This window comes from Fulmarus glacialis, unplaced genomic scaffold, assembly GCF_000690835.1.
Source record: "Fulmarus glacialis isolate BGI_N327 unplaced genomic scaffold, ASM69083v1 scaffold22322, whole genome shotgun sequence".
NCBI lineage: Eukaryota > Metazoa > Chordata > Aves > Procellariiformes > Procellariidae > Fulmarus > Fulmarus glacialis.
In genome coordinates this window covers 18131-31789 of record NW_009196247.1, presented here as the reverse complement: position 1 = coordinate 31789, position 13659 = coordinate 18131, and the positions used below count along the sequence as shown (strand labels likewise).

The following is a 13659-nucleotide window of genomic DNA, read 5'->3' as shown; positions in this document are numbered from 1 at the left end:
GTTGAGGTTACTGAGGGACTTTTCTCTAACTGCTTGTATTTCTGTTCACAAGACTGCAGTCTTGGAGTCCTGACAATTCCTTTCTGTGTGCATTAATTTACATTTACCAATTGAACAGTGAACCTAAACTCTCTCCCTGATTTTACCTTCAGGGTATAACCTAGATCTGCTCAGTCTTTGCTATCTTTCAGTAATATATGCCTGTTTTGACTGGAAAAAGTACAAGAAGCCATATACATCTATACTTGCACGACTACTCATGGCCCTTACATAACCACATATAAAAGTCAAAGTCCAATGCTTTTGCTTTTTTGATCTTCAAGTCAAGTTCTTCAGCTTTTTGAAAATTATGCCAAGTTTTAATTTTCAAGGGAACCTATGTAAAACAAAGAACAATATAAAATGCGAAGTAGACATGACAGAGTAATTTTGTGAAGATTCAGCCAAGCCATGATCCTCTTTTTCTTACTTGGTTTTGTAAATTTCAGGTTTTATAGAACCAGCTCATTTCTCCACTCCTGTGTTTCTTTCCTGTCCCTTTGGCAATCTGTCTCCAGCAGGACAGTACAGGCAGTTTCCTTGCATGTGCCAAGACTCTCTGGCTAGCTTTAAACAAAACAAGTCAAAGATCCTGGTGGGGCCTGAGGCCAAGGACATGACACTGCCCATGTCCTTGTATCTCACCTTTCTTCTTCCCAGCACAAACTGGTGATGCCCAAACTGCCATTTGGGAGCAGTCTCAAGCACAGCTGTCCCGAGCACTGTCCCTGGGAAGTCTCTGGGGGCTGCTGGTTGGCAGGAGCCAGCACTATGCCAGGGAGAGTGCTAACAGACCATGCCTATAGTCACATCCCAGTGTTTCAGCCAGGGTCCCAAGCCTATTTCCTGGCATAAATGAAGACCAAATGCCTGAACAAGCAACACAAAGGAAAAGAAGACTGGTTCTCACTTTTCTTCTTTTGAGTGAGTTTAAATTACAACGGAAGAAAAGAAAAGTCATGACAGCAGATCCCTCTCCTACTGAAATGCCAGGTTAGGAAACAGGGCTGGAGTCTCTGATGCATGCAATTCACCCTTGAGGCAGGAGGAAACCTTTTCATCTTCCGACTGTAGTTTCAGTCCCTGGATGGCGTAACCCTTGACATAGCTTCCAGAAGCTGGGAAGCTGCTCTGTTTTCTGCTGCAAGCTGCCATGATAGCCCTGGGTCTGGCAGAGCAGCTCTGTCACGCCTCTATACCATAAGGGATTGTCCTGGAAGTGGGAGAGTCCTTGGCTGCCCTTCTGGGTCGCTTTTTCCCTGCTGTGTCTCAGTAGTGCAGGATAAGCAGAATAAGAGCAGCAGGCTCAGCTGCTGGGTTTTTTCTCATATGACGAAGTGAGGGCTGGATGACAAAACTAGAGAGGGTTACTTTGTAAAATATCACTAAGCCATTAAACTGCATACTTACTAAAGAGCAGAGCAGCAGGCTCAGCTGCTGGGTTTTTTTTCATATGACGAAGTGAGGGCTGGATGGCAAAACTAGAGAGGGTTACTTTGTAAAGTATCACTAAGCCATTAAACCACATACTTACTAAAGAGTGAGACCTTTATATTAGCTAAACACCTTGGCTTGTGTGATAGGAGGAAAAGTATTGCTTACATTAAAATTTTACTTTATTCTGAAAGCTGCCAGCCACAAATTTTGAGGTGTGGCAGGGTATACATGATTATCTTTTTTTATGCAAGGGATGTCATGAGTGATAATCAAAAGGTTCCTTCTTACCTTAAAGATCACGTTCCAAGAGCACATGAAAGTTAATTCCTTGGTCCCAGCAGCTTGAATCAGAATACCAGAGGTATGTACCTAAATTCTGGAAAATGAGGAGCTTCCTAAAAAGAGTGTGGAGCTATTCTGAGTGAGGCAAGAGAAAGTACTAAGTACAGGAGTAGACCCCAAGATACCCCTCCCCTCTAGAGTTCATGCACTTCCCCTCTAAAAAGCAGCCACGTGAAATCCCATCTTGAGGGTGTACATGTTTTCCCAAGGCAATTGTACCAGTAACTAGCACTTGCTCAAAAAGGAGATATGGGAGATTCAGACATAAAGGCAGGTGTCCTGACCGTGGTGGTAAGGTATTCTGGGTGCAGAATAACAGTGGGGGCTGTGCCACTGTGTGACTGGGAATGTGGGAGTCTCGCCACCAGAAGGAGAATCCAGGTTGCTGGAGGTATCACTTAGTGCTGTCTCTGAATTGCTGCAGAACAGAAGATGGAGCTGCAGATACGAGAGTGCCTACACTTGTTTACACTCGAGAAACATTGCAGTACAAATGCAGGCACTGTATGTGTTTAGGCATCTCCCAGGTTGGGTAATTGCTGCCAACATCAGTTTTTTTGATTGCTTTGTTGAACTTAGACACTTATGTTCTGCCTAAGTAAAATTCTTTTTTAGTCTTTGTTTGCTCTTGCCCAAAATCAATTAACTTGCAGCTCCACAGGGTTTGATTTTCTAATCCAATCATGCTTAATCATTGATGTAAAACAAGATTTTTTTCTCCCCTCAGATTCTTTTCTAATGGCTTCTTATTTCTTGTCCTCTAAGTGTGCACCTGAATTCTCTGCAGCTATTTATAAGGGCTTTCCCGCTTCCAGGAGTGTTCCATCAAAGAGATGGCTATCAGCAGGTGGTTAGCATCAAATGTCAGCAGCTACTTCGTTTCTGACATCTCTTGAAAAAAATGTTTCGTTACCATGCAAATGATGTTAGCCTTCCTTTCAAAGATCCATTGTCACACAGTGTAACATATGGTACACAGAATTGTGCTCCCAAGATTTATGCGGCAACTACATTTTGTAGAAGAACAACAATTGTGAGAGCTACACCATCAGATGAGTCATCACTGTTTCCCAATGAGCTGGTGAATATTTCTGTATCTCATGGTTACTCTAACTTTGGGGGAGGGGAGAGGGGCTTATTTCTGCTTTCTTTTAAACTCTTCCATTTTTCTTTAGCTTGTATCAGAAATATCATGGTGCCTGTCATAGCCTATGCCAGACAGAATAGCCCAGCAGCTTTAATGGGTGCTGTTATCTTTCTTGAGTATGTCTGGGAAGCGAATTATTCAGTTGATACTTGGAGTGGCAATGCCTTGAACTACACAAAGAAAATTGAAGCTGCTGGCCTTTCTTGGGAATTTTTGAAATTGCCAATAATGGTAGTAGGAACGCAACTTTTCCAAGGGCCCTGAAACCCTGTAAGCAGAATAGGATAAACCTATGAGGTGTTTGATTCATCAGAGCACTGGAGTACAGTTCAGTGACTTCAGCAGGGCTTCAGGATGTGTTTAGAGTTAAGCATATGTTTGGGTGAATTGTTAATCTCAAGTGTGTGATCAAGTGCTTTGCTGACTCAGGGACGAGACATTCCTTACAGCTTGTTGTTTTCCACTTTGCCATCTGGGAAGAGGCAGCTTGACAGCACGTGGGCTGTGTGAGACATTACTGCATTTCTGAAAGGGTATTAACAGCCTTGAAGTTTCCAGGTTGTCTGAATCAGGAATTTTTGTCTCTGCAGAACTAACTGGGGTAGAACAACCTCACTGTAGTGTTTGAAAGCAAACTGACCATGTCACAGCATTTGCTAGGTTATCAGTCAACCTATGCCTAACTAAAATAATCTCATGTTTTAGTGGAACTACTAAAGATGCAGGTAGAAAGCTTTACGGAACCTGCAGGTTTGGGGGCGTGAAATTGCCCCTTTTGGATATTTTAGGAAGTCTCTTTTGCACCTGGACAACTGTAAGAACCCAAATTTGCAAACACTTTTAATTACAGAGTCATCCCTTCACTACACCCATTTTCTGAGCTGGGGGAGCACCTCCGTGTTTACATGAAAAAATGTTGTTACAAGCTGTTAAGTCAACTCATCCTCATGCTGCAGCCACGTAGTGCAAAAGAGTGGGTAATACAGACATGTTACTGCATTTGTGGGAGAAGTGCAAGCTATCTTGATCCCTTGGTATTCTCCAAATGATTTTAACTTCCCAAAAGTACTAGGGGTTCACCTGAAAAATCTCCCATATCACTCCCCCATCTGGTTAGCACACACCCCTCCTTCTCTAATCCGATACCCTTCCAGTCTGCCATGTAACACTCTTGACCTCAAAACCATTTCTGTTGTGCTGCTTTGTATTTTTGATGAATGCTTACAGAAGAATAAATGTTTATTGTAATAAAATGCATTTCTCTGTAGGAAGTCATCTCTTTTTTTATTCTTTTCCAGTGACAAAATGTTCCCAGCCTTTGGATTTGGAGCAAGGATACCCCCAGAATACAAAGTAGGTGCATAAATGACATTTTCTAGTTTCCTTAGTTTATGAGGCACAAAATAAGGGAGAAATGGTTCAGTGCAGGGCAGGGGCTAGGGGGAGCAGCTCCTACTGCTTGGTTTCTTTCATCTGGCTTTCTCACCCAGTGATACTTCACTGAAGCCAGAAATCAAGGCTAGACTTAAAATAGTTGTGTTACACCCAAAATATTTCATGGTATTGGCAAAGCTTTGTTAATGGATACTAGTCTAGTAAGAGGAGAACTGATTTTTTGAACAACACTTGCCAAGCATATTTGGAAGCTTTGCAAACCCTGGTTTGACAGAACCCATTTTTGGAAGATGTGGTTCAGTGAGCGGCCTAGTGTCCATGCTTTATGATGAAGAGATTTGACATCTTCCTGAAAATGAAGACTTTAGGAGAGTTTTGCTTTGTTGTGGTGGACATTGTCAATACCAGGAAGAGAAATATAAGAGCATGTATCCATGCTGGAGAGAAGTGGTATTTATAAACAAAGCAAAATGAGAGTGATCCACAGTGATGGTGCAATTGTGAGCATTAATATGCAGTCTGGTAGGGCTGGAGTGAAGACAGTGGAGTAAAAGAAGGAGCATCCAACAGAGAAAGGCCTAAGAAGAAATAGGCAGAAGTTCAAATCCTGCATACATGCAGAGGGAGTGTGGGCAAAGAGTAGTTCTGCACAAATAACTAACCAAAAACTAGCTGGGGATTCCGCAACTCAGATACTATCTGGAAAAGAACAGCATTAGATGTCTGATCATGCAGACTTCATCCAGTATCCCCGTGTCCTCTGCTCTGGGTTGTATCTCTCAGCTGTGGCTGGGGTAGGGAGGTGAACACTGGCCAGGTGAGAATTTCTGTGCAGAGAGGGATCGTGTGTCACTCAGCATTGTAAAGCATGAACCAGCAGATGAAAAAAATGTACCAATGTGTTCCTCATGGCTTGTAGGTTTGATACCTACATAAGAATAACAGTAGTGATGTACAGCAAATTTGATACATGTCTTGCAAACGGGTGTCTAAGGTAAGTCAATGTATGTCTTAACAACGTTGCCTTCTAAGCTAAAAAGCACTCTTATAAAAAAGAGGACTGTGCCTGACAAGGTGTTTTGCAGTGCTCTGTTCCTGAAAAGTAACACCAGTGTTAATGCTTTCCAAAATCAGAGACAGCTTGCAGAACTTTGATACAGATTTTAATGTGGTAAATGCGCACAGAACATCTGTGTCTGTTGTATATCTGTTCCAACTGCACCAGCTGAGAACCATCTCTGCTATGTAAGGGGGAGTGTTTTGAAGCAGCCTCTACCACCAGACACATTAGTGAAACACAGTAGCTACTTCTCAAATGTCTATCCCTCTGCCACGAATATGTGCCTCCCTACCCATGGCTGTATAGCAGTGTTGGCTGGGTGAGTTGGACTATACATTGCAACCAGATCGCTCTTTCAAGCCCAGTACTGGCCATCACTGACAATGCCATGTACTATTGTGATTGTCCTAAACAAAGGTACCAGCCTGGTGGTGTGCTAGGGGCCGGTTGTTCCATCATCTGCGAGATGACCATCATTGCATGGGGGAAAACTTGCAATTCTTTCAGCTGCAGAGAGCCATCCTTATCTAAGGACTGCTTGAAGGAAGATGTTACTGTGCTGGCTGAAGTTTTTTCACTGGTTTGCTGGTGATGGCAGTAGAGTAAAACTCACAGCACAAGACTGCTTCTTTCCCAACCGAAATAATCAGCCGGTGGCATTGATGCCTCAGGTCACATGAGCATATTGGCAACGTACCAGTTTTGTTAGCACCCAGCAACAGCCTCTTCACCTGACCGTGGGAGCATATCTCAGGGGTCAGCTGAAAAACACATGTCTTGCCAGAAAGTGATTTCAGGGGGACTTTGTAACCAGATATTCTGACAGTCACCAACACCAATTGATTTTCTGCTTTGGCAGAACTGTTGTTTGGATAATTTCCTGACAAGTGCTCTTAAGAAAGTCAGAGACTTGCATTGAACTTAGTAGCCGATGCATGGATGAAGGGTCTTGCCCAATAGCATGAGCTGCCCTGAAGAGTCTGTATGTTACTAACCTCTCAAAGCAAAAAAATAGATGAATCAGGACCTTCAGATTTTGAGAAGTTCAGGAAAAGTAAGGGTAAACTTAAGAAGATGGGGCTACTTGCTTGTGGATTACATATCTGTGAGTAAACAAAACAAGTTGCAAAGTAAATGGAGATGCAAGTGAGGGCCAGAACAACATCTTTAATCTCCACTATGGAAAATTGTGACAGAAAATGACAAAGACAAAATGACATTACATCAGTTTACCAATGTAATAAAACTTTGAAGAAGATAAGAACCACATTGCGGGGGGCTAGCCCTTCTGTGCAACAGATGGGGACAAATACTTAGCTTGGTGTCTATCATGGGCACATCCAACTGGAACTGGATTAGGAATTAACAGTCATCTGTGCTATTGTTCAGTCCCTCCCTGTGATACTCTACACAGTCCATACAAGTATCTGTCTTTTTAAAATAAACTGCATCAACACTTTTGAGTCCCTGCTTGGCTTTGGCTGCACTTCTAAATTGAAAGATACACCCTCTAAGAGAGTGAAGAGTCAGCCTCATCATGATGCATTAATAAGTCAAGACAAATAAACCTGAAAATCCTTCAGTAATTTAGTCTACACTGGTATCATAAAGTTAATTTAAAGGCAACAATTACTAGTGTTTGATGTGGAACATAGCCAAGATGCATAGGAAACAGAGTAGAAACTCATATAATTAAAAGTAACAAAGACTGTAAAAAAAGTGCTCGCAACTTGTCTCTCTCGTAACTTATCTTCTGCCACAAAAATATGGTAACACTAGACACCACAGCAACACTGCAGGTCTCGTGCTATTCAAATGTTCTTCTGATGTTTTCAGTCAAAGGTATTACAAGTCATACATATCTTTTGTTTTATTAAAGGACAGCAGTGTCATAACTGTAATAATTCACATCTTCAAATTTAGGCTGGATCATTTTGAGAACTTCTAAGTTCTGACCCCATCATTGGGTAAATCAGCTTTTCATTTTAATTTAGAGGGTCTGCTTTCGAGCCTCCAGTCCTAATAAGATGATTTAACCTGCTCATAGAACATTGGTCTCTGCACACCAGCAGCTGCTCTTTTATTTCTTCCAGTAGACAACAGATTGCTAGGGCTGTGGAAGAAATGACTCCCACTGCCAAGGGTTTCTAAGTAACGATGAAAGCCTCCACACAACTTAAACAACATAGCTTCCCTAAAAGTCTGAGTGAAAGCTGACCAACGTATGCATGGCAGTAACACAGTGAGGGAAGGCCAAAGGTAAGCAGCCTGATAAAAACAGTAGGCAAAGTAAGTGGATCAAGTGGATTCAGATCTAATTTATGTCATGCTCGGTCTCAAGCTGTAGAAAAATGAGGCCTGTAACTCACTGTTCAGCATGAATCAATGCTAACAATGCTATTTAGGATCAGCTGAAAGCCACTGCTTTCAGGCTGGCCATAAGCTCTAAATTTTTTTGCCAAGGACTCCTTGGCACACTAGACCACATGGGAGAAAGGTGTCCATTTGCAGTGTTGTCAAACCAGTCCCTTGGTTTCATACTGTCTTGAGCTCCTGCCAATACCCTGGGATGGGTGCTGGAGGGCAGTATCCACCTGTCCATTTAATGAGATTCTAGCCTCCTCACATCCTTTTACATGCTACAAGAAAAGCAATGTTTGCTATGCCAACTATTATTCCCCATGGAAAAATCCCCGCCCCCATTTTACACTAGCACTTCAGTACAATGTCAGTATCCACCTCTGCAGGCTCTTTATGAATCTCTTGAGGTTTAACCCCTTTAAAAACATGTTTTCATATATGCTTTCTACAGAATTTCCATTTCAAGAGCACACCGCTATGTTATGCTGACTTTATTTTCCCTCATTTCAGCTCCAAATGAAACACCAGTTTCTTAGTGGCATAAGGAATCTGTGGGAGTGAAGGAAGCAAGACATGCTATATATAACATTTCTGATCAGTCTAGAGATCTTTCATCTAATATTCGGCAATATGATTTTTTTCCCCAAGGCCTGACAAATACATCACCCTGCTCCTTGATCTATGCAAACCTCTGAGAGCAATATTCCTCTCTTGAGTTTCTGTCACACAAAACTTGCAGAACATGCCAGTTATTCCACAATAGTGTCTCCAACCCATCACTTTTTTTTTTTTTGCAATGCGAAGTATCTGAGAAGTCTGATGTAAAGTGAAGAGGTGGCAGATAATATGGACTCAGACATTGCTGCAAAAGGTCACAGTGAAGAGGAGGAAAGAAAGCTGAACGACACACACTAATTTCTTAGCAGGCAGAACTCAAAGGAGCTGAAAAACCACACAGCAGCGCAAAACTTACTGTTAAAATGAAAAGAAAGTTAAAACTGTGTCAGCCCCATGAGAAGCGTATTGCCAGTAATGAAGTGTTCTTTCCTAAAGAATTGCAGGCTGACACCTGAATAGGTAGGAAACAACTTGCAGTTTGTTTTAAGACAGTCCTGGTTATTTCTGCATTTTTAATGAAAGCTTCATTCACTGCTTATGCTGAGAAGAGTTGCTGGAGAGAACCTCACTGCAGTTACAGAAACAGTACAGCATCTTTACGACCCTAACCTGCACTGTCTGGTTTGCTGGACAGGCAAGGGCCTTGAAAAGTGCTGTGATCTTTGTGGTTCCTGCACTTTTCAGGAGCTTGAGGGCAAAAATATATGCAAACCTGACAAGAAAAGAACCAATAGAAGGATGTGTAATGGCCCAAGGGAAAAAACAGAATTTGTCACCTTATCCATGCAACTTGGATTTAGATGTGGAAACTGGGCAGCATTCTCAAAAATCAAGTACAATAGAAAATAAATGGCCAAGCTTTGCCAAGCAGAAATATCTATAATGTGATCTTAGCCAGAGACACAAGCTGTCCAGCTCCCAAACTATTTGATTAATGAGCATTCTGAAAATAATAGCTTTCGAGCAATGGTTCTTTAAATTTGTTAATGTCTTAAGCTTTTGCAAAATATGCTGGCATTTCGTATTTAATTTTCAGACTGGCAGTGGCTTAATAGTGTTCAATTTATTCACAGATAAGTGCTCAACATTGTGCATCTCGGCATTTACGCTTTTATGCATCTATTGTTCATGGATTTTTGACAATCTCTATTTAAATTAGTAAGAAAGCATTCCTAAACATGGCTGAATTTGTCAGATTGTTTGTCAAGTGGTTCCAGTATCATCACCATAGAGGTTTCTGGAAAGCTGAAGCTTGGGACAGGGAGGTTAATTTAAATGAATTCAACAATCTAGAGAGGGAAAAAAAGATTACCAATTTTCAGAACTTAGGCATCCATATTCAGCATTCGCAGAATGAATGAAAAACGTCATGTGCCTGAACTCCCTGCTGGTTTGGACCCTCTTGAATTCTGGGCACCACAGGGGAGATGGCACAGGGACAGGCTGAAGCACAGCTGGTTTTATTCACCTGAGTGGGGAATGAGTTCTGAGCATTTGGACAAACTCTGCTTTAAAAATATCTGCTGTTGGCTTGCCTTGGGTGATGATTTCCTGTTTGTGAACCATCACTGAGCTGCTCAAAGAACTTCTTTCCTTCACATTATACTTTAGTCTTGTTTAAATTGTGATATATTGTTCAGAGAGCATAGGAAACAACCAGATACATCTGCATTCATTGTGTTTCCTGTCCTGCCTTCAGGATAAATTTTAATGCTGTTCTTGGTGAATTAGGATGGCAATGTATGAGGGCCACTTGCTTTGGGAGAATAGCAGCCATTGCTCAGACAGTAATATTTTTTGGATCATTGTGCACACTTACTAGACTTGGGATTTCCTTATTGGCCTGAACTGTTGTCTACGTTTTTCTTTAAAAAAAGAAAAAAAGCCTGGGTGCCATAGCTCTGAACCAGGTAAATTGTACAGTGTGATCCTGAAGAGCTATAGCAACAAAAGCATCCAGGCCATGCTTGCATGTGAGATTAAAATACTGTATTCATAGCTCTGGAAAAGGATTGTGATACTCCTTTTGCTATAATTTCAAACGCATTTGGAATAAATAAATAAAATCACTGAAGAGGCACAGTGTTGGAAGAATCAGCCTGCAATACATAAACATGCATCACCATCCTTCTTGCTTTTGAGATGCAGTTAGTACAAAATACAGAAAGCCTAAAGGAAGAAGAAAGGCTCTTGAACAACAAAAAAATCATCAGTGAGTGAAAACTCACATAACCGTTCTTGACAGCTGCAATTACCTTTGGCCTGCAGCTGGTCATGAGACTGGCAGATACCAGCTGGGCAAAGTGTGCCAAGAGACGTACAGAGCAGCTAGACAGAAGGGCTCTGGAGCACCTCTGAAGCATATCTGACAGCCCTGCTCTTCTGTGGCTGCTCAGAGAGGAACATACGTCATGACTTTCTGCATTATCTTCCATACCTGAGCAGGGTAGCCTGAATGGCCCACGTAAAACCCTTTGTAAGAGGCAATTGATGCTTGATGTAGACATAGCAAACTCCTGGCTGGGCTGAACTGGCTGCAGACCCTTCAGTGAGTTTTTGCTTCAGTCCTTTCCCATCATGCTAGACATCCTGCTTTATTTAACCTCTTAATAAGTAATGGTAGGCATCACTGTGGTGAGGAAGGCCTGCATATGATGGGGAAATTCGATTTCTCTATGAGAAGCTCTCTTTGACAGTAATTAGCCAACTTATACCACTTTGCTTTTACAGAAGCTTCTCTGTAATCACATATTTGATCTATTGGTCTATTAGTCATGGACCAATTTCTGTGCTGTGAAGTCATCTAAACTAGCAAATAAAACAGCGACATCCAACAAACAAATCTCCTTCTGCAAATAATCCAGGTTCCATTGTACAGGGGGTAAACAGGTTGCTTTCCATATGACTAGGACTGTTGGCACTTCTGAAGGTCCTACAGAGATTTATAAAGTCTCAAAGGTGTGTAATTAAGAGTTAGCTGTATAAATGCCTTCATGCATCTGAGATGATATACCTACATTTAACTTTGAATTATGCAAATCGCCTGCTTAACTCTCAGCCATATACACTTTTTGCAAACCAAAATGTATATACGTATATGTTGTGCATTGCAAGACAAAAGTTCAAGACAACTGAAGACCAATAGGAGAATTAAGAGACTGAGCTGAAGAGCTGAAGAGACTAAAAGGAGTCAAGCCTTCTCAGTGATCGAAGAAAAGAGCAAAAAGGAATCTGGAAAAAATGCAGGCAAGAACAAACCTTGAAAGAGCAAAACCAGAAAAGAGCATCTGAAGAAAGTTTCAGTCCCAACAGATTTGTGCTGTGGATGCAGATCTCTAAGTGACGGGCAGATAGAGGAAGCCTGGAACCTGAGACTTACCTTGCCTTGCATTATTTGCACATACAGAAGTCTTGTATTATTTTCCCAAGCCACTAAAGATACAATACAATGTTTTACTAGAAAATCAGCAACTTTTTTGTATTCGCAGTCATTTCTCTTAGAAAATAGCTCTGTGGTATTTTATTACAGACCGATTGAGAGAGACAATGGAATATTCATTAAATTTTAGGAAAACCCAGTCTTCAAGTTTTTTCTTATTATTTCCCCCCCAGCCTAATCTAATTTCTTAACCAGCTTAGGATCGTTACATTCCTTACATTATTATTTCACAGTGGGTCTAGGTGACTTCCTTGATCTCTTTGGAGAATAAATTCTTTTCCCAGTAATCCCACGGCCTTCAAATGAGGAATTGTTCACCTATGGGAATGCAGGATTCAGAAGGGGGCTGAGCTTGTGCTGTCAGTGATGTATCACAACCTGCTGTCTCTCTCCTGCAATCTGAGATGCTGAGCTAGGGAGAGCTGGCATTTAAATCTCCTCAGCAATAGATCTCTCTTCTGCAGCTGGCATTGATAGCCCACCATATTTATGTGATTTCTCATGTACTTCAGTGTTTTTTCTTCATGCTGTTTTTTCTCGGTTTTGTTGTTGTTATTGACAAGTTTGATCCCAGTTTTTTTACTTTGTTTCTGGAGGGAGTTCCAGCTGGGACTGTATTGCACACTTAATGGCTGAAAGCTTGAAAGATCTCTGGTTTAACACAGAAAGAATGTAAAGGGTGTTTAACCGCAAGTCCTCTTGGAATAATTTTTCTGACTACAGTCTTCTTCTCTTCTTTCCATTTATTTGCAGGTCTCTCATGATTTTGCAATCAATTTCAATGAAGACAACCCAGAATGTGCAGGTAACACTCACGTTGGGACAGACTGATGTATTTCTGCTGTGTGCAAAATGTGTTTGTATTTTTTATTGTATCCCCTGAGTATTGTTTGAAGTGGTTTCTTAAGAAAGCAGCCAGGAGTTTCGAAACCTGACAGACTCCAAGCCAAAGCTTAGCTTTAGAAACCTTAGAAAGTGCCACACATTAATTTCCTGAATAATAGGTCCCTTTGAAAGTACACCATGTTGGACATTCAGCACTTGAACTGCTCCAAATCACTAGCATTTCTGAAAACTAAAGCCATGTTTTCTAGATTCATTCCAGACCATCAGCTACAGCAACATCATACGTTGTGCAGCTAAGAAGGGCAGGGCTTGCAAAAGCAGGCTGTGCACCTCTCTGATCACAGACTCCCTCTGTGTAGAGCCAGTTCTTTGGCCAGACCTATAGCAACAGTAGCCTGCTGCAAGTCAGCCCAGCGATGTCCAGCACCAAAGGGTCAGGGTAGCAGCTGAGGACTGCTATAATAGAAGGAAGCATACTTTCATGACAGCGAATGCAGCAAGAGGCTGTTTTTACACAGCGTAAGATACAGCGTTCTAGCAACAATCACTAATCCTTGGTAGTCAGAGGCCAGATTCATGTAGCAGATTTTGCTGTATGTCTTGTATTTGTGACGTCTGCAGTGACTGATGCTGTCTTTCTAGAACCTGCCGCAATTCACAGATTTTGTAAAAGATGAGAATAACAGGACAATAACCTCTAAACAGTCTAACAAGTAGTCCCAGACTAACACTTTATTTGAGGGTCTTGGTCAGATGATCATTGCTGTCTAAAATCCACAGGTTGTTATTCTTCCTTACCTTTTTGCTACCTTCCAAACACTGAAATGGGTGTTTCAAAATGCTCTTCCTGTTCAAATTTTCTAGCTGCCTTTTTCAGCCCTTCTCAGGCTTATTACTTCATGCATGGTCAGCAGAATATGTTCAGGATGAGAATTAAGATGCCAAGAAATGAAGTGAGGAAAAGAAGAGAGGACA

The 13659-nt window shown here is 41.5% G+C and overlaps 1 protein-coding gene across 1 annotated transcript in view; it reads left to right on the top strand.

Annotated features, from left to right (window-relative positions):
- The window catches only part of CPNE4 (copine IV), a gene marked incomplete at its 5' end in the record, with an annotated part of 55438 nt that overhangs the window by 28463 nt on the left and 13316 nt on the right, over window positions 1-13659 (top strand). The window contains 2 exons of the mRNA XM_009572155.1: window positions 4264-4318; window positions 12592-12643. Coding sequence (XP_009570450.1) covers window positions 4264-4318; window positions 12592-12643 — 107 coding nt within the window. The remainder of the gene's footprint in view (window positions 1-4263; window positions 4319-12591; window positions 12644-13659) is intronic.